At 33.6% G+C, this 21,997-nt stretch overlaps 2 protein-coding genes across 2 annotated transcripts; one reads left to right on the top strand and one right to left on the bottom strand.

Annotated features, from left to right (window-relative positions):
- The first annotated feature begins 563 nt into the window (after nucleotides 1–563).
- LOC139877074 (protein SEMI-ROLLED LEAF 2) lies at nucleotides 564–8,646 on the top strand. The gene is made up of 19 exons (XM_071864483.1): nucleotides 564–813; nucleotides 1,375–1,449; nucleotides 1,537–1,652; nucleotides 1,759–1,873; nucleotides 1,950–2,078; nucleotides 2,167–2,214; nucleotides 2,386–2,567; nucleotides 2,635–2,831; nucleotides 3,131–3,423; nucleotides 3,504–3,653; nucleotides 4,028–4,408; nucleotides 4,553–4,702; nucleotides 5,167–5,242; nucleotides 5,621–5,748; nucleotides 5,861–6,052; nucleotides 6,169–6,297; nucleotides 6,424–6,546; nucleotides 7,223–7,420; nucleotides 8,214–8,646. The coding sequence occupies exons 1-19, from the start codon at nucleotides 667–669 to the stop codon at nucleotides 8,367–8,369; spliced, it is 2,985 nt and encodes a 994-aa protein (XP_071720584.1). The 5' UTR covers nucleotides 564–666; the 3' UTR covers nucleotides 8,370–8,646.
- An 8,223-nt stretch (nucleotides 8,647–16,869) lies between these two features.
- LOC139876615 (leucine-rich repeat receptor-like tyrosine-protein kinase PXC3) lies at nucleotides 16,870–21,050 on the bottom strand. The gene is made up of 2 exons (XM_071863959.1): nucleotides 18,224–21,050; nucleotides 16,870–17,380 (listed from the first exon to the last, which is right to left on the bottom strand). Exons 1-2 carry the CDS (start codon nucleotides 20,589–20,591, stop codon nucleotides 17,052–17,054), a joined length of 2,697 nt encoding a protein of 898 aa, XP_071720060.1. The 5' UTR covers nucleotides 20,592–21,050; the 3' UTR covers nucleotides 16,870–17,051.
- Between the last annotated feature and the right edge of the window lie 947 nt (nucleotides 21,051–21,997).

Raw genomic sequence — 21,997 nt, 5'->3', positions numbered from 1 at the left:
TTATAAATAAATTACTTACGAATTTAATCAAAGAATAATTATTTAAAATATTGTTAGGCAAACCGACGAATATCGTTTAAATAAAAGTAAATCATAGAAACAAACAAGAACATAAACGGCAAGAGAGAAAAGGGGATTTTAAATTTGGAGCAAAAATTGGAGATTTGATACGTTTTGTTGAAGAATCTATAACCCGATTACAAAAAACCCCCAGCCTTCCAGCGACAATGCTCTTACAAGCATCGAACTTGAAGGTAAATAATAAAAAAGATTGAATTTTTAATTGAATTTTGATCGTTTGATTGCAAATTCTGTTACCCTTTTGATTAAATCATCATAAAAATTCGATCTTGGTTCGAATTTAGGATCAAACTGAAATGAATCATTGATGGGGGTACTCATGTAGACCATATGTTTGATAAAATGTGTGAATGAAATTGAAGGCTCTAAATTAATGATTTTTTTTGCTGTGATTGGGGTTTAGGAGGTAGGATTAATGTTAAACTGTTTTGTTGTTTGTTGTAGGCTGGTCGAATTCGGTTGTTTTTTATTTCCTTGTGTGATCATAATGTTGGAAATTAAGAAGGAAAGAAAGCTTAACTTACATTGTTGAAGAGAAATTTGTTGAGTTACTGATCAAAGTAGGTAAAATTCGTAGTATACGAAATGAGTGCGGTTTCCGGGTTAGTATCGAGGCAAGTCTTGCCAGCTTGTGGAAGCCTTTGTTTCTTTTGCCCTGCATTGACAACAAGATCTAGACAGCCCGTTAAGCGGTACAAGAAGCTGATCTCAGATATATTTCCGAGAAATCCGGTTAGTAATTTTAGTAATTCTTCAAGTTTTAGATGATGTTAGCATGTGAGTTGTTGATCTTTGTATTTTGTTTAGATTCAATTGCATACATATCGATCGTTGATAAGTGTCCGATCTAGGATAGGCTGGCTGGGCACAGTTTTGAAAATCGGATTATTAAACTAAGATTTTACTTTTGAGAGCAATTGACAATGTCACTTGTGGCTGTTTACTTCTTTTCTGAATTTGCCTCTGTTTCCATTTGCCTCTTAATGGGGAGGGCTGTATGATTCTATGTTTCCCAGAAACATACCAACTTTTCAAATTAAGTGGCAGAACAAAGAAACAACAATTTTACTTCCTGAATTAAGAGCCGTACAGAAACACATCATTAAGTGGAAAGTAAACAGGCCCAAAAGTTGTCGTTGTCTATGTAATGATTGTTGTGAAAACTGAAAAGCTCGTTCATAAGATTTCACAATATAAAGAAGATTGGGAAAAAGGGCTTGCCTTGTATATATTCTCATCTTATTCATTTACACTGTTCTTATGTAACATATTTTGTATTTGATCTTGAAAAAGGGTGAAGAAGTGAATGAAAGGAAGATCGGGAAGCTGTGTGAATATGCTGGAAGAAACCCTTTACGTGTCCCGAAGGTCCGTTTTGGTTATCTGATGTAATTGATACTATTGTTGTTAGGTTAACATGTTTGTAATAATAGTGTAGTCAAATGTTTACTCCAGATCACAAGTTCTCTTGAGCAACGTTATTACAAGGAATTAAGAAATGAGAATTTTCGGGCTGCAAAGATTGTTATGTGTATTTACAGAAAATTGTTGATTTCATGCAAGGATCAGATGTGAGTAGTTCGATCATACTACATTAATCTTCAAGGTTTTTTTACAATGTTAACTTTATTAAAACCCTTATACATGATAATATAATATCATATGTTTCATTGGCAGGCCGCTTTTTGCAAATAGTTTGTTAAGTATCATTCAAACTCTCCTGGATGAGACAAGACACGACGAAATGCTTATTATAGGATGCCAAACAATCTTTGACTTCGTAAATTGTCAGGTTGGTTTTTGTTGATGGTTCTTATTATAGGATGCCAAACAATCTTTGACTTTGTATTTTTGACTTTTTTTTCCAGAAAGATGGAACGTACATTTTTAACTTGGAAGGATTTATTCCGCAACTTTGTCAATTATCTCAAGAAGTTGGTGAGGATGAAAGAGTCGAGCCACTACGTTCTGCTGGCTTGCAAGCTCTCTCTTCAATGGTATTATCACTATTGCCTGAAATATCATTATGATTTATATACAAATTAACTTTTTTATGTTTAAAAATAAATCCTTTTACGTTTGTAGGTTTGGTTCATGGGTAGATATTCCCATATATCATCAGAGTTTGACAATGTAAGCATAAACACCTCCTGTTTCTTTACTAGCCAGTACATTTGTATCTTTTCATTGTAGAAATAATATATTTATACACACACACACACACACACACACACACACACACATATGAAATATTTTTTAGATGTTAGTATTTATTTCTAATATATTTCTTTTTCTATGGCATAGATTGTTTCTGTAGTTTTGGAAAATTATGGATCTTTGAGTAAGGAGTCAGGCGACCCGAATCAAAATCGATTTGTACAAGACGTTTTGCAAAACGAACATCACGTCTCTTCATCAGAGGCTTTGATGAAAATTCCACCCTGGAATACAATTGTAAATGAGAAAGGCGAACTTAATGTGTCGGCGTAAGTTCCCGTCTTTGAGGATGCTTATATGTTAATCTATATGTTATAATTTTTATCCTTTTTGTAGTGTTGATGCTAAAAAACCTAGCTTTTGGTCCCGTGTGTGTCTTCAAAACATGGCTAATTTGGGTCAGGAAGCTACAACTATGCGCCGTGTTCTCGAATCTTTATTTCGTCATTTTGATTCCGAGAATTTATGGCGTGCGTCACAAGGGGTTGCTTACCCGGTTCTCACGTACATGCAGATTATTATGGATGAATCTGGTATTCAATATTAAATTTCTAATATTTATAGCTTATAACTCCATATTTATTGTCCACTAATTTTTTTTTGTTAATTGTCCACTTTCATAAATAGATAAGAATAATAAGGTAAAGTTCTTTTATGCTCTTGCTTTATGCATGTAAAACAAAGAAGTGGATAAGAAGCAAGGGTAAAACTCGAAAGTTAAAAAAAAAAGTACATGTGACAGTCACTTTTTCTTAAACTGTGTGATTTTTGTAGAATAGAAGTGGATCTTAATAATTTACGGATTGTACGTTGTTTGCTGATTATTTTTCAGGTCAAAATACACATTTTTTGCTTTCCGTACTTGTTAAGCATCTTGATCACAAAAATGTACTCAATAAACCTGAAATGCAACTTGACATTATCGAAGTTACAACGTCACTTGCGCACGAAACAAAGACCGATTCTTCAGTTGCAATAGTTGGAGCTATAACTGATATCATTAGACATCTTAGAAAAAGTGTACACCTGGCACTAGATGATGCTGACTTGGGCGCTGATGTCACCAATTGGAACAAAAGGTTTCATGAAGTTGTCGATGAGTGCCTTGTGGAGTTATCCTCTAAGGTCTGTTTTTTTTCTGGAGTCGAGGAAGTCTACTTTTTTAGTTATTTTTATTGTGTTTTGAGTCAATTTTGGTGAAACAGGTTGGTGATGCGAGTCCAATATTTGACATAATGGCTGGAATGTTGGAAAATATATCGAATATTACGGTTATAGCACGAACTACAGTTGCTGCTGTTTATCGAACCGCTCAAATTGTAGCTTCGTTACCGAATATGGCATACAACAATAAGGTAATGACACATACATATACATATATCTAATATTATGGGCTGATAACCAATGGCATTTTAGGCAATTTTAGTAACTTGATTTATGTGTATATTAAGTAAAACGAAATCAGTTTTGAAAGGTGATAGTTTATTTTCATTTCTACCCATAGTTAAGTTAATAAATTTATTGTAAGCACAAATTAAATGCATTATAATTTTAAAAAAAAAAAGAAGTAAAAAAGTTCGAAACTTTGAAAGAGACGAAACTTTGATAAAAGTTGGGCCAAACTCTATCACCTTTTTTTTTTATGCAATGAGCCCATGTCTATCATAATTTTTATATGCATGAAATTCGATTGTGTTACCGAAATTATAATAAAAAGTTTCTTGTGTAGGCATTTCCAGAAGCGTTATTTCATCAGTTGCTTCCTGCCATGATCCATCCAGATCACGAAACCCGAGTCGGGGCCCACCGAATATTTTCTGTTGTACTTGTGCCTTCTTCTGTTTGCCCTCGGACTTCAACCCTTGTGCCAGCTGGCGCTGATCCAAATAAATCTGCAGTTCCAAGGTCACTATCAAGAACGGTCTCGGTTTTTTCTTCTTCAGCTGCCTTATTTGGGAAGATGAAAAAGGGCGGGCCTTTAATGGCCAATAACGCCAGTCAACAAAGGTCAAACAATAGTGGGGTGTTTAACAGAATGAAGTCGAGTTATAGCAGAACTTATTCAATAAAAATAGATACAAATCCTGCAAATGCTTTAAACAAGGACCCGGTACTTTTTTTCTCTTGCACCCTTGTCATAAAGATTTGATCTTTGGTCAAGAATTAGGGTGATTAATATCATTACTCTGATTAATAATTTGTTTGTTTTCTGTTTTTTTTTGGAAAAATACTAATTTTTTATCTCAAAACTCAGGAGGCAGTTACACTTAGGCTCAGTTCTCATCAAATATCACTACTTCTATCGTCAATTTGGGCACAATCGATCTCGCCTGAAAACTTACCCGGAAATTATGAAGCAATTGCTCATACCTACAGTTTGGTGCTCTTATTCTCTCGAGCAAAGGTAATACCTTTTCGTGTGTTGGCAATTTCGACCGGGAGTGTGCATGGTACAGAACCGGACCAACCTAGTTCGGTTTGGTTCTGTCTCGAGTCCTAATTCGTAACAGAAAGTCAAGTCGGACAGAGGACCGGACCATATATTTTCGGGTCGGGTCGGTTATTTTTGGTGTGATTTTCGGGTCCGGTCAGAACCAAAGACCGATAATCTGGCAAAACGTGGACTTATGACCAGATCGAAATATCTCGGTTCGGTTCGTCATTATCAGTTTGGTTCCTCGGTATTTCCCGCGATATGCACACCCTGATTTCGACCTACTTATGAACTAGTCGTTACGGGCTATGTTTTATCTCAAACGAATCAAATGGAATCGAAAATGGGTTGAACAAGTCACATGTAACACCATTCAAAGATATTACGTTCCATGTTTCATTGTTATTTAGTTACTGATTCTTGAAATTGTGCAGAATTCAGGACGAGAGGCACTTGTTCGAAGTTTTCAGCTTGCATTTTCGTTGCTTGATATTTCTCTTGCTGAAGGAGGTATGTTCTTAGATATATAACTCAAAATATGCATAGTATTATCAATTTTAGTCTGTTAGAGACATTATAATTTGTCAATATTGCTACCAAGGTCGCAAAAATCGCTACTTGGGGAGTACTCGGTTAGTACTTTTGAGGGAGTAATTGGCAACTCGGGGACTTTTTATACACTTAAATAATAAAGTTCAAAATTATGTGTATACAAATAATCCATAATTATAAACAAAAACATTAACATACTTGTCTAGAAACATAAATATAATTTTCATTTGTTCAAAAACTATATTATTCTAATTTAAATTCAAATTCATATTAAAATGTTGACCAATATTGACTTTGACTGGTTTTGACTGAGTAAATCAGATTTTGTCATTGCAGGACAACTGCCACCGTCACGTAGACGGTCTCTTTACACGTTGGCAACTACTATGATTATTGTTTCTGGGAAAGCGTTTAGTATCGTTCCTCTTGTTCCCATTGCAAAGGCAACACTTGCGAATAAGATGGTAGGGATCGATATGTATAATCTACTCATCATAACTTATCCTATAGATACACATTTATTTTTGTATATAAGATCTTAACCAATAAGTGTTTTGGTTTGCTTTACGGTACCAGGTGGATCCATATTTGTGCCTAATTGAAGATTGTAAGCTAACCGTTGGACCTGGATCGGGTAATATCAGTTTCGGTTCTAAGGAAGACGATCGGTCTGCTTTAAAATCTCTTTCAGATGTAAAGTTCACCGAGGATCAATCGATGGAATCGTTGGCTTCTACGATCGTAAAGCACTTGGAATCTGTTTCCGAGGTTAACAAATTTATCATGCATATAGATATTATAATTCAAGTAAAACAGATGAAAAATGGTTAATGTCAAAATGAGCGGGTCGGGTGATGATTGAACTATATATTTTGTGTGTGCAGTCTGAAATATCCAGCATCAAGGAGCAATTGCTAAACAGATTTGTGCCTGATGATGATGTGTGTCCCGGTGGGTCCCCTTCTGTAAATATACCACAAAAGAATTTTGAAGACCGTAAATTTACAGAGGAGGTAAAATATTTTCACATTTTCTCAATTTCATTATCATGATACATACTATATACAACTAGTAAATAATATAATAAATTATAAATAAATAAATAAATATTATTAAAAGGTGATGCTGATTATGTTCAGGATGCTCCACTTCTTTTTGACGATGATGATTCTGATGGAGATCCGTTTGATAGCACAAATCGTCTTTCGATTGCAAATGCCGAGACACCTGATCTCTTGAGTGTCAATCAATTGTTAGAATCGGTAAGTCTTTTGGTCAAAAAAAAAAAATAAATAAAAATAAAAATAAAACTTCTGCTTATACATATATTGTTAACATGAAACAACAATGTTCATGAAAAGACTTTTCACAATATATATTAAGATATGTATAAAATGTTTCATCCAGTTTCATTTATGTGCTTACTTCTTTCATTTAAAGTCAGCATGAAAAAGTAATAATAAGGTCCACCATCATTTTTGATAGATTCACCACATATGTGCCTAAACAAGTTGTACTGTACAACTTATTAATGTACGCATGTGGTGGATTTATAAAAAAAAATGATGGTGGAATTATCATTGCCCAATAATTAAGGTTGTGTCAGAAAATCTATGTGGTTCTGTTGTATGTATAAAAATTTTGATTACTGCTATTGTATGAATCGGGTCTCTCATTTGTTAGGAAACCGGTAAGTTTTGATGACGTGGAAGCCATATAGGTTGTCACATCATCAAAACATGTGCCACGTCACTAGTTTCACTAGTTAGCAAAGACGTTAATGCATACTATAGAAAATATTGAAGTTAGACACACACTATACAAGTTAATACTCATATGAGTAATTTTAGACATGTAATTCTAAAAGTTAATACTCATGTGACAAATTATTATACATAACCGTTTATATGAATTTGTTTATTACCTTGTCGTGCGCAGGTCTTTGACTCGGCACAACAAGTTGGAAGAATGTCTATAAGTGTAACGCCCGAGATTTCGTACAAAGAAATGACTAATCAATGTGAGGCTTTAGTAAATGGAAAACGGATGCAAATGTCAAATCTTATGAGTATACAAAGACCAAACCATAAAGATGGTGAAAACGACAAGCACCAAATGGACACGAGCTACCAATCGGTATAGTCTTTCTTTAACACACCTAATTACATATTACTATATTAGCATAGCCATTCTTAGGGGTGTTTATCGGTTCCGTTTCCGGTTTGTTCGGTTTAATCGGTTTGGTTTGTCCTGTTTTAAAACACTTTCAAAACGCTAAATTATTAAATTTTCTTTAACCGAGAAAAATCGCACATATATATATATATATATATATATATATATATATATATATATATATATATATATATATATATATATATTAGTATTACTATATTCATAAAAAGATTATTATTAGGTGGATTTTGCTAACGTCGGCCCTAAGTGTTGTCGTTAACACGCTTTAAATAGTCTACATTCATGTAAACACCACTATATTAATAAATAACCACTAAGTACAATTGTTTAAAGCGCTTTAACGACAACCGTAACGGCCGTCGTTAGCAAAATCCTAATTACGTAGAATTTGGTTTTAAATTCGATTTTCAGTTTTTCCGAATTTAAAAAGTTAAACCGGAAATCGTATATTGAATTTAGTTTCGATTTTAATCGATCCGAAAACCGTTTTTCAATCGGTTTGGTGTTAACTGGTTTGGATTTGAATTTGAAAAAGTTAAACCGGAAATCGTATATTGAATTCGGTTTCGATTTTAATCGATCCGAAAACCGTTTTTCAACCGGTTTGGTATTAACTGGTTTGGATTTGGTTCGGTATTGAACATTGCAATTTTCATGGGATAAAATACTGCAATATCGTGTTTACTCTATAGATATATACTGATATTCGAACGTCTTCTGTTTACATCTTCAGAAAGCGGGCCATCCATTCCTAGAACAAAACTCGCCTCCTGTTATAAACGGACAAAATCGTACATCGTGTGCAACACAATACCAAAATGTACCTCAATCATTCAGGTTACCTGCATCAAGTCCATACGATAACTTCTTAAAAGCTGCTAGATATTAATCTTTTAGAATCACAATATTATGCCAATCTTGTGCCCTCAACATGCTAAAAAATCGAACAAATGATATGGTTTCAAATGTCAGTCCGGAAACTTAAAGATGATGCTTACTTGTGATCGAATCGGGATTTTCTTATTTTGGTTACTTTTCTCCATATAGTTCATTCATTCAATTTATCCCCTTTTGCCATTCTTTAAATCTTTTTTTTACCAATGTAAAGAATCATGTATAGATGTAGTGTTTGTCAGGAACAGTAATGGCCTAAAGGTCTAATTTTTTAAGCGTTTTGAGAGTTTCCTTCTATTTAGAACATTGATGTGTAATTAATTGAAGGATTAAGTATTCTTTTTTACCCTTGAAGGTGAATGTAAACATTGTACTTTTGGAGATCAAAGATCCACCATTTAAGGTGCAACATGTATAAGATTTCTCATATGTAACTTTTGTGGGTTATATTCTATTTATGTATTTGATATAATGTGTGTAATCTTAGAGAAAGTTTATCTCAGAAGGACAAAACTTATATCCGTACCCTCCTCAAGTGGGGATAACAAGACTCAAGGTGTTTGATTTTGCCCCTTCACAAAAAAAACATAACTACTTGTAATATATCAGATGTGATGGTAGTTTCATAATTAAGCTTTTTCGAATAAAATGTGATGGTTTCTTGTAATACTTTTTATGTCAAGTGTAGACATGGTGATTATTTATCTACTACGTAAGAGCTCGTTTTAGTATTGAGAGAGTTTCGTCAATTTATAAGGTTGGCCACATACCAAAGGGCCTTCGGCCCAGTTGTATCGATGTGGCTCTTCAAATCAAGAGGTTGAGGGTTCAAGTCTTGCTTATGACATTTTGTATATAAATTTCGTGGTTAATTCGTGTAAGGGTGTATGTGAGTTTGTCTTTTAGAAGGAAAAAAAAAAAAAAAATTTGGCCATATTGACTACTTGGTCGAATTGACAACAGTCCATTTTTATTTAAGGTAATATTGTATGGTTGATGTTGTTAGTTAATTTAACAATTGTTAGAAAAAGAATCATTTTTATTTCATTCCTCATCTCTGAACTTTTACATCAACTTTGACTCCCTGTTCTTTTTTTTTTGTGTGTGCATCCCTCATCCCTAATGTATCATAAATATACATCCCTAGTCCTCCCGTCTATTTTCTGTCTATTTCGCCGTTACCCTCCTATCACGTGCAGAGCATGTGGGGGTAAAAAGGTCATAAAACTATAGGGACGAGGAGCGTAATTATGTCTTCTTCTTCAATATTCAATATACTCACAAAATCATAAATCATAAACCATAATAAAATCAAATTCATTCCTCTTTTTCCTCTTCAGATTTGAAGCAACCATCGTCCAACATTTTCAGATCTGACATTCGATTCCGGTCACATAGCTTTGACAAGGGTTTATTCGTTTGATTTTTATCTGATGGAAGAAAAATGAATATGATGTGAGGTTTGATGAGTTGGGTTCCATGGTGATGTTTGGAAATGATTAGGTGATAGGTTAATTTTGTTGTTGTAATGGTGCCGAACACTAAAGCAATTTCCTTAAAATATGAAAGCTTTTTTATGGTGATGGTATACTATGCTTCAAACCTACATACAACGACTAAAAAGGTAAAGACCACAAATCTCTCAAAAGATATATGTACCATGGAGATCAATAAATCTATATCTCCGTCTGCCCATTAATCTGTGCTATAATTTTTTATTCTTGATTCTTTATGTTTATGACATTGAAATTTGATTTTGTGTTATAATCTCTGATAATAATATAATAAGAATATGTATATAGATATATGGATTGTGTGATATGTTGAATTGGGAAAATTAAAGATAAAACAAATTGATAAAATGGAGATGAAGAGGAAGAAGAGGAATGGATTTGATTTTATTAGGGTTTATGATTTATGATTTTGGGACTATATTGAATATTGAAGAAGAAGACATAATTACGCTCCTCGTCCTTTGTAGTTTAATGACCTTTTTACCCCCACATGCTCTGCACGTGATAGGAGGGTAACGGCACAATAAACAGAAAATAGACGGGAGGACGAGGGATGTATATTTATGATACATTAGGGACGAGGGATGCACAAAAAAAAGAAAAATGACAGGGAGTCAAAGTTGATGTAAAGTTCGGGGACGAGGAATGAAATTTTGTCTTGTAAGAAAAAGGACCTATGGTGCAAGTATTAAAGTTGGGCAGGGTTAAAACTTCAATTATATAAATAAGTGATAAAACACTTTTAACACAACCTGGTCAGCAAATTAAAATAGAACGAGAGTGTGTGTGGCGATTCATAAGACCAAGCACTAAACCCTTGAATTTACTTAATGCAGTTGAATCTACCGGTGTAATCAACCTAGTTACTACTTGCTAGTGCTACTAGAAGCCTTGAGAACACGCCTTAGCAGAACTGATTTTCATGTATGAATTGTCTGTTGGTACCATAATGTCTTCTCTAATTTTGCAAATGCCTGATTTATAAATTACTTGTTCATTAAGTGTTCAATTTTGTTTATTTTGTGTTAAACACAATTTTCTATTGATTTTTACTATGATTTGTTTTACAGCATCATTTAGTACTAGTCTAAGATGAAAAGCAAACATTCGTCTAAGATAAAGGCAAACGTTCGTGTTCGGATATAATCAGCGGCCTTCCTCAAAACATAATAGAAAATATTCTCTGTCTTGTACCTATAAGAGATGCAGTAAGGACAAGCGTCCTTTCAAAAAAGTGGAGATACAATTGGACCCAAATTCCTATACTTGAGTTTGATGACGAAGATATGTCCGATGAAGAAGAAGAAGACGTAGCATTTACTGAAAGGGAGTTGATCAGGAGGCGTAAACTTTTTCGTGCTATAAAAGACGTTCTGTTAATGCACTCGGGTTCAATACTCGAGTTCTCCCTTTCGATACGGGATGGAGATAAAGAATGTGTTGAAATCGACCAAATTATAGCTTATTTGTCGAGGATGAACACTGTCAAGAAATTGAGACTTATTTTGAATGCTGATGTAATCAGTACATATGAGTTACCCTCATCTATATTCTCATTCTGTCAGTTGACTGATCTCTATCTCGAACGTTGTATTCTTGACCATCAAACAACAGCAGTTAATGGATTTGGGAAGCTTAAAAGCTTAGTCATGGATTGTGTAATCAGCTCTAAAGAACTGATTCTACATGTTGTATCAAAATCGCCATTACTCAAGAGGTTTACTATGGTAAGTTATTACTAGAATTTTTAATGTTAATCCACATAGGCTTTTGTAAATCATCTAAAATTTGTAAGTTGTTGCAGATTAATATCAGTGAGGGGGATTTTAGTCCTGTGTTTAGTCGTGCTTTCATGTGTCAACTAATTGGATATATGCCAGCAATTGAAGAGCTTTATCTTAGCAGTGACTCTGAGTATTTTCATCAGGTAATATATTTGTATTATACCTGGCATACGTGTGGTGACCCGGAAATTTCTGACCAAATTTAAACTTAATCTTTAACGTTTCAGACACGATAAGCAAAGTCTATGAAGTTGAATCTCAAAATTTTAAACTATTCAAATACCCTTCAATTGTTCTCAACGATTCGCGAACAATTATATGTAAATAGATACATATATATACTATAACTTGAAAACGTAATAAAGTGTTATGAAAATGATACTGTGCAATAAACTTATTGGTTTGATTATCTGATTGATATTTAGATAAGTTAACTAAAACGTTTAAGATAAACCAGCAAAACACTAATTTGCTACAGTATTTTCGAATTGCTACAGTACCCGAAAAGCTACAGTGTTTTCGAAAATCACTATTTGCAACAGTAAAAAAACTTGCTACAGTAACTTTGCTACAGTAAAACACTATTTTAAAATGAAAATGTATATATGTATATGTATATACTACGAGAAGATGATTTATATAAGTAAATGACCAAAACACTCAAATGTATAAGTTATATTTCGAGTGATATAATTTAGGGATAATTTAAGGCTATATTTTGACTAAGGTACGTGTCCCAAAATATAATGTACAAGTTTTCTCAGCGTACGAAGGGACATTCGAAAAACCGGAACCGAGACATAAGTCGCGTGATGACGTACAACTTATCGGAACAAAAATTACAAGTCCACTACGCACGGGATTAAAATATAATATATAATTAATTAATTTAAATTATATATATTATATATATTATTATTAAATTATGTCGACAAACAAAAAGTTAAAACAATGTGAGCTGGATCAGAGGGCCATGCGATCGCATGGCCTTGATGCCCAAAAACCATGTGATCGCATGGTGGGCTGGGACAAGTCAGATAGTATAAAACGCGAAGCCAGTGATCGAATTCAATTCATATCTATCTCTCTGCTTTCCATATTTATATTTAAATTTATATTATTATTATTATTATTATTATTATTATTATTATTATTATTATTATTATTATTATTATTATTATTATTAAGATTAATATTATTATTAATCTTATTATTATTAATATTATTAATTAGTATTAAACATAAAATACTACGACGAGGTTATAAGCATGTCACTTTCAAAATGGATTTCAAGCGGGATAGAGCTAAGGAAATTATGGGTTATTGCCAAGGAGGTTATGGGTAATGTTCAGGGGTATATTTGTGAATCAAACCTAGTGTTTATCATCTCCGTTACGTCTACGTACTTTCCTACAATATTGAATCTCAATACTGATACGTAAGCACTCATATTTTATCTTTTATATATTAATTGAGTATCCATGTCTAGTGCTCGAGTATATATATTTATACATGCTTGTATGCTAAAATTCGCTAAACAGTTTATAATGAATCACGAATTAAATACATATATTACTGGTAAAAGGTATATGATATACATGTTTTTGGAAAGCTGACGAAAAATCAATGACTTTTCATTTAGATATCGAATAGTTTCGATGAACGGATTAAAAGATATGATCAACTGAATTATGATTGACGTTAATTGAAATTGTTTTTAAATCTGCAATTAAGATTTAAACAACTTGTTTACGAGATTGATAAAGTGGATTTTTAAATATTAACAACCGAGTAAATGAATCCTTATATAAGGTACGTCTCGTTTTGTTGAACTATTGTCAAAATTGACTTTTTGAAACGACTACGGATAAATTTTGTATGTCGGTCTCGAGCATTAGGATTGTGATACACTATGACTTGACCTAGCTTTATAGACATTTATTGACCAACATATGTTCTCTAGGTTGAGATCTACGATTATTTGATATTTCTAGTTTCGGTCACATTACGATGAACAACTTTATGTGCTGCTAAGGTAAGTTTCATATGCTCCATTTTTAATTGCTTTTGCAATCTATATTTTTGAGCTGAGAATAAATGCACTTTATTTTAAACGCAATGGATACAAGTACATACTAAATTCTACACTGAGTTTGAACCGAAAATCCCTTAACTTTGGTAACTAGTAACTGCCGGTTATAAGAACTGGTGGACGCGAGTAGTTGTATATGGATCCATAGGGCTTGACATCCCCGTCTGTTCCAGGTATAGAAACCCTAGCCTGAACTATAAAACAGACGTATGCTATTTGAGTTTAGTACACGTTGGTTTGCGTGTATTGTACATGTTGGCTTGCGTGTATTAAAACGAATGGGGTATTTATCATTATAACGTTAAAGCTTAGTTACCAGGGTGCTCTGTTATGTAGAATCTTTTGATAAACGTTTCTGGATGAAACAACTGAAATCTTGTGATCCACTTTTATATACAGATTATGTGAAACACTAAAACTATGAATTCACCAACCTTTGTGTTGACACTTGTTAGCATGTTTATTCTCAGGTTTCCTAGAAGTCTTCCGCTGTTTGCTTATATGTTAGACAAGCTATGTGCATGGAGTCGTACATGGCATATTTTTCAAGGAAACGTTGCATTCACCAAATCATCACCATGTATCTTATTTTGACTGCATTTTCAACGGAAGTACTATTGTAAACTATTATTTACGGTGATTGTCTATATGTAGAAATCATCAGATGTCGAAAACCTTTGATTTAAATATTCATTTATGCTGTGCCTTTTCAAAAGAATGCAATGTTTACAAAACGTATCATATAGAGGTCAAATACCTCGCAATGAAATCAATGAATGACGTATTGTCCATATGGATTTGGAGCGATCGTCACAATACGGGTCAGGTTGGGTCGGTTTGGGTAACGGGTCAAAACGGTTTTGGGTTGAAATGGGTCATGGGTCAAACGGGTAAGAAAATTTAAACTGGTCCAATCAGGCCAGGTTGGGTCGGTTTAGGTAACACGTCGAAACGGGTAATGGGTCAAATAGGTCCAAACAGGGCATATACTTTTACATTTTTTTTTTTACATTTATTTAATTTTTTTAGTTATTATTATTTATTATTAATATTAATATTAATTATATATATAAGAAAATATTAATATACATAATAATTGATATAAAATAGTTTCATAATTGCTTAACGGGCGAAACTTGTTATGCTCAACCCATTTGACCCATTCGCAAGACCCATTAGACTTGTCTCTATTTATTGAACTTTAGGATTTGATACCTCTTTGACCCATTCATTTATATTTTGTACAAGACCCAATAGGTTGGAAAAAAACTCGTTGGACTTTTTTCTTTAAGTTTTGGTTTACATTGTCATTCCTAATTTTTTTCAAGACCCAATTGACCGGAAAGCTTGACCAATTTAACCCAAATTTGAGAGAATGGGTCTCAATTGCCGGGTATAATTTGTATACAATTAATTTAACTTGGAAAAGATGAACTATGTTGGTTCTATTAACTTTTATTTTGGTCTATAGTTCAACTCTTCCTTACCAAAGATTCCGGGCCCATTAGTCCACCTCAATTACTTGCGTTTAGATGAGCCATTTTATATGGGCGATGGGTTGCCTTTCGCTGTTAGTTTGATCAGGAGTTCGCCAAACTTGGAGAAACTTAAGTTAGAGGTAAACAAACATCAATTTTAAAAATATCCAATTTGCTTTATCATTTCTTATCTGATGTCAAATTATAGTATTATTATACTAACACAAGGAAGACTCACGCTTCATGTAGTGTATGGATAATCCTGAAAAGACATTAGGAATAGACTCCCTTACGGCGACAGAGTATTCAGATATTTGGTTGGATCATTTGAAGGTACTTGAGCTTCATTTGGATGACGTCATACACGATATGGAGTTTTTGAAGTTGATATTCGCCAGGTCACCAATGTTGAAAGTGGTGAATATACACTTAAATTATCGATTTAGTGAACGGAAAAATGATGCAGAGAAAGAGATGTTAAGAGTTCTATCAAACACCCCACGAGCATCACATACGGTAAAAATCGTTGTCCAACATGACAAAGATTGAAGTTGAATAATTAGCCTTTTTTTTTACGGGTTCAACCTTATTATATAACTATATATATGTATTCCAAAGAGATTGTTGCACTAGTATGTAATTAATCAATCATCCACTAGATATGGTTGAACACTATTTATGATTGGCAGATTATGATTACGATTCTTGTTAAACCTTGGTTTTATATTCGGGTTAAGCATGTTTTGTTCTTTCATGCGTAGTAGCGGTTGGACGTTGTTAGTAGACATCACAGTTTAGTTTACATCATGTTTTGTTCTTAACTAGGAGTGTTTGTAGGCCTACTTAACCTGTTATTGCCCGTTTTGACCCCCTCTAATTAAATGACATTTTTAACCCTATTTCAGTTATTTACAAAGTTGGGGATGATATCCACCTCATTATCATATTATTAGGGTTCGTGCAATGCAGCATCTATTCTAATTATGAAGGTTGGTGTACTTTTACTGTTTATTTTTTCTATTTAAAAAATGTATTTTGTTATATAACTTAAATAAAACATGTTTTTAATCCAGTTTCCCTTTTATAAATCGAAACTGGGTTAATAGTGTGTTCTTGACCTCCTCATTCCTCAACATTTAACATTCAACAGATTAAATCACTAAACAATTTACGTTAAATCATGGATTCTATTAAGATATACATTTGATATAGTTGGTAAGTATGACTCCGTCTTAATAGTTGTGGAACGATCAGAAGTTGACATTATGTAGCAAAATCTAAGGTTATAGTTGGCTCTAGATGTTGAATGATCAGATTATAGAAGAAAAAACGATTGGATTACTATAAAATAGTTGTAGAAGTGCAAATTCTATGTTTGATCGAATGTGCCTTCGTATTAAGGATGAGATGGTTTATGTAATATGTTCATGTTACAAGACGTACATCCATAACCTCCTCAATATTTTTTTATTATTTATTTATTTATTTTTAATTTTTGAACAGCTTGAGATTATAATTACTCCATAACCAACTGCAAAACAAATTGTATTATGAAATCCCCATTCACCAGGTGAGACTCGAACTCGAAACCTCACGGACACTCAAAAGGGCAGTAATGACTCAGCTAAATGGATATGGTTAATCTCTTCAATATTTAATGTAGGAAAATCAAAAGTTACATCCATGATACAACTGAGAGGGCTTGTATGCAACCTTTTTCTTTTAGTTCATATTCATACAACATATACAAGAACCCATATTTCTCACAACTTTTATCATACAAAAACCATCTAAACATCCTATCTTTTTTCACTTACTTTCAACAATTTCTTGAAGCATTTCAACAACTTTTTTCATCTTCGGTCTCTTTGCTGGTGTCGTATCTGTGCAGAGTAAAGCCACCCTCAATGCGGCTAACATTTCTTGTCTCCAACCAAACGAAACCGTGCTCAGTTTCGCATCGAGTATCTGCTCGGGTGTTTCACCTCTCATGGGTGCACCCTGAACCCATTTCACCAAATCTACACCTTCGCCGAATTCTTCATCAACTGGGACCCGCGTTGTGAGTATCTCAAGTAAAACCACCCCAAAACTGTACACGTTTCCTGGTGCTGTTACTTGCATTGTGTACGCGTATTCTGTTTCGACACAAAATTGTGTTTCATACATTTACAGACACAGTAGATAAATGATATACAGATAATATGTGAGTAATTTTATTAGTTTGACAATAACTTCCAATATAAACAAATGTGTAAGTTTAACGATACCGTGAAGTACAGCTTTCAACCACTCGTTTTGACCCATTTTGCATATGAATGCTTTATACAGGTTTATGCATAAAAACTCTTAAATCCATTTACTTAAAACTAAAGATAAAGATTATTATTAAAAAGATAATATAATTTTAGAAATACGTTATGGGTCAAGTTGTCCCTTTTAACTCTCACCCAAACATACTAATGCTTTGCATGCCAAACTTGTGGGGGCTCGGGCGTAGTTAGCTTATGCTCTTTGTGTAGTGATAGGGATGTTTCCGAGCCTTGGAATGCTTTTGGTTCGATTGTATCGTTGTTCGTCTTTTCATCAATCTATTGATGAAAAGACTTTGTTTTATGTCATCGTTATTTTTGCCAAAAAAAAAAAAAAAAAAAAAAAAAAAAACTTGTGGGGGCTTATGCTGTTGGTTTTTGACCCATTTACACTGCTCAACCCAGCCCATTTGACTCATACTAAAATACCTCATTTGACCAGAATTTCAAGTCAATCCATTCGGAACTTTCTCAAAATTAGCCAAACTGACCCATTACCCATTTAATTCTTACCAAATATTCACCGTTTTCATTACCCACACCACCCACTTGACTCTTACTCAAAATTACCAATCTGACCCACCCATTTTGTCACATGTAGCTTCCAGTGACAGACTCTTAAATGCTATTGCAAAACTAGAAAGAAATAGAAACATATTCAAATAATACCTGGAGGAATGTAACCGAATGAGCCAGCAACAGCACTAATACTAGCGGTCCCACGTGTCGGATCCAAAAGCTTCGAAATTTCAACTTCACCAACCAACGGGTTGAAATTGGAATCAAGAAAAATGTTCCCGGAAGAAATATCAAGATGAATAATAGCAAGATGATGCAAATAAGCTAACCCTTCAGCAACGCCAATAGCTATAGAAAGCCTAATCGTCCAATCAGGTTTGTACACCTGTTCTTTACTAGACTCGTGTAGAAATTTAGCCAACGACCCGTTTGGTAAAAACTCATGCAACAAAAGGGCTACATCTTCATAAATAGCAAACCCAATTGGTCTCATCAAATTATCATGACAAAGATTACTAAGTCTTTCAAGCTCTCGAATCATCTTGTTTTGTTGATGAAGTATCGTTTTGTCAATCGATTTCAGACGTTTGACCGATAAAGTCAAACCTGAAGGCATTTCAGCTTTGTAAATGGTACTAAACGTGCCACTACTGATTTTATTCGAATCTTTTAACGTTGCTTTGACCACAGCATCAAAGTCAATAGCTTGTTTAAGATTTTCAACAAAAACATTTCCAAGAATTACTAACGGTTTATTATTATCATCGATTTCTTCTTCTTCCTCTTCTTTTTTAACCGATTTCGCCACTTTTTCTTGTTTTTCTCTCATCATAAACAGAAGCACAACAATAGTAACAGATATGAAAACTAATAAACCCGACCCAATAACTACCAAAACGACCCTATAAGAAACTTTATGACGAAACGATTCAGACCCATCTGTATTTCCACAAAACGAATTCAACGGGTCCCCACAAAGATCTTCGTTCTTCCAAAAACTCGAATTCGGGCTCTTTTGAAATGGTGCAAATGTCGGTATAGGACCCGTTAGGTGATTATTTGCAAAGTTTACATCAATCAAACTTAACATACCCTTTAACGCTAAAGGAATATTACCCGTGAGTTGATTATTTGAAAGATCCAAAGAAACCAACTTGTCGAGTTTTCCCAATTCGGGAGGTAACGGGCCATGAAGATGATTAAAGCTCAAATTCAAAGCTATCTGCAAGTTCTTTATTTTACCGATTTCGGGAGGGATTGTGCCTGTGAGATAATTACCACCAAGCTGTAACTCTAGCAACTTTACACAATTTCCTATCTCATTTGGGATTTGACCAAATAAAGAATTTTGACCCAACAACAAGTATTGTAATCTTGATGAGTTACAAACACTTTGAGGTATGCTTCCATTGAATCTATTGTTACTTAAATCAATCTTATTAAGATTCTTGTTACTCAAAACAGAAGTTGGAATCTCTCCATAAAGATTATTCCCTGAAACAATTAGCTCTTGTAGATTGATCATTTCGCCAAAAACGGGTGGTATAATCCCGCTAAATCCGTTAGAAGCCAAATTTAACAAAGTTAAATTAGTACATTGTGCAAACTCTTCAACAATCTCACCAGATAGATTGTTATTATCGGCTTCAAAATAAGTAAGACTACTAAGATTACCGATCGATTTAGGAATATTGCCAGTGAGATCATTATCCCCAATTCTAATACTAGAAAGATCTTTACAGTTTCCTACAGATTCATGCAAACTACCATTGAGTTTGTTTTGAGTCAAAACTAAAAACTCTAACTTTCCCATGGCAAAAACACTTTTTGGGATCGATCCTTCGAGATAATTCGAATGAAGGTTTAACAACTGAAGTTCTGAAAATGCCCCTAAAGTTTCGGGTATTTTACCGCTTAGTTCATTCTCATAAGCTGTAAACACTCTAAGATTGGTCAAATTTCCCACCCAAGTTGGTATACTTCCATTCAAATGATTGGTGTATATTTGCAAATCTTGCAGCTTTATAAGCCCTTGAAGCTCATTAGGTATTGATCCTATGAGTAAATTGTTTGAAAGGTTCAAAGCTTTAAGATTTTTGAGTTTGCCTAATTCTATAGGGATTGAACCATCAAATTTGTTGTATGACAAATCAAGAAACTCAAGCTCAGATAAATTACCAAAAGTTTGAGGAATTGATCCATGAAAGGTGTTAAAAGACAAATCTAGCCACTTTAATGACTTTAAATCAGATATTAAAGTGAGATTACCTTGAAGACTTAAATGAGAAAGAACAACTTTTTCAACAGACTGATTGGAGCTACAAGTAATGTGAGGCCATACACAGTAATTTGATGTATTCTTGATCCCAATTTCATCCCACTCAAGCAAATTTAGCTCCTTTCCAATGGCTATCAGAGTTAAAAGATCATTATCACCACCAATAACTTGAGAATTCACAGGCTTTTGACACCATAAAAGAAACCCAATTGTCAAAATCAACAAGCACAAATTCACCATTTCCCCCCTTGTTTCAAGCTCCGCACACACAAAAAAAAAAAAGGATAAAAATCCAATCTTTTTCCCTTTCTCTTGAATTATGAACAAACCCCACTACTTTTTTTAGTGAATTTTCATGGAATTATGCTTCAAAACACTAAAAAGATTCTAAATTCTTACCACCCAGAAAGGCACTTTCAAGAAAAAACAAAACTTGATTTTGTGGTATGAAGTAATCAAGGGTTTACGTTTATGATCAAAACCCAAATACCAGATGGGTATTTATCAAGATCAAAAAAAGAACAAAAAATACAACTGGGGTTGTGTTAAAACTGGAAGTTGTACTAAGATTTTAGCAAAATTATAGATAAAAAAAACAGAAATGTGGGTGCAGATGTTCTCAAGTAAGTAGCTTGTGCAGATAGATATAAAGAAGTATAATTAATGGTTGTATACACAAGGAAAGAGATGATAGGCCACTTTGTTTTTTGCTCAGAAGGAAAGAGATACCAGAAAATGAGCAGTCATTACTGTCACGAGTCAAATGAATTGAGTGTATATGTATAGATAGATGTTTCATTGTATGTATATATTTTTTTATTAATTTTTCTTTTTGCGGAATTTTTCACATATATTTCCACATTTTGGTACCTGAAATTTTACGTTAAAGAAACCAGGTTTTTGAATTTTGAACAACTTTTGATGATTGTTTTTTTAAATAAATAAATCTTTGTAACAGAAAAATATCTAAATTACTTGTAAAATCACGTGTATCATGACATGTTATTATGTTAATATCATCAATTTTTTATCTGCTCAACCAAGGTTGCAAAAGACGCGAGACGGGGTCGAGACGGTCGGGTCCTAAAAGGGTCGAGACGGTCGAGACGGGGTCGAGACGGAGGTCTAGACGGATGTTGACTAACGTTGACTTTTAAATAAAAATGTTATATATTATATATATATATATTGTACATTACATTATTTCAAACATAAGCATTTCACACATGTTTAAATACTTCAACATTTCAAACATAAAAAAAGAAACCCTAAGTAATAGCACAACGTTTAATTTTTTTTTTATAAAAAAAAAAAAAAACTTGAAAAAAATCAAAAAAACCCGTTTTTCCCCGTCTCGGACCGTGTTTGACCGTCTTTTGACCGTTTTTTGGCCGATTTCCGTTTTTTCAAACGTTTTATGTATAAACGGGACGGGGCACTCCAAAATCCGTCTACACCCCCGTCTACACCCCCGTTTTTTCCGTTTTTTACAACACTGTGCTCAACACATTATCCTCGATTCTATGAATTTTCATTAGCTTCTTATCTTAGAAATGATAATAACAACAATTTCTTTTGAAAGGCATGCAAGTATTATTAATATATGAAAAAACACGATACAACTAGCAAGAAGCTAAACAAGACAC

This window comes from Rutidosis leptorrhynchoides, chromosome 11 (genome assembly GCF_046630445.1).
Source record: "Rutidosis leptorrhynchoides isolate AG116_Rl617_1_P2 chromosome 11, CSIRO_AGI_Rlap_v1, whole genome shotgun sequence".
NCBI lineage: Eukaryota > Viridiplantae > Streptophyta > Magnoliopsida > Asterales > Asteraceae > Rutidosis > Rutidosis leptorrhynchoides.
This window is presented reverse-complemented; position numbering and strand designations above follow the sequence as displayed.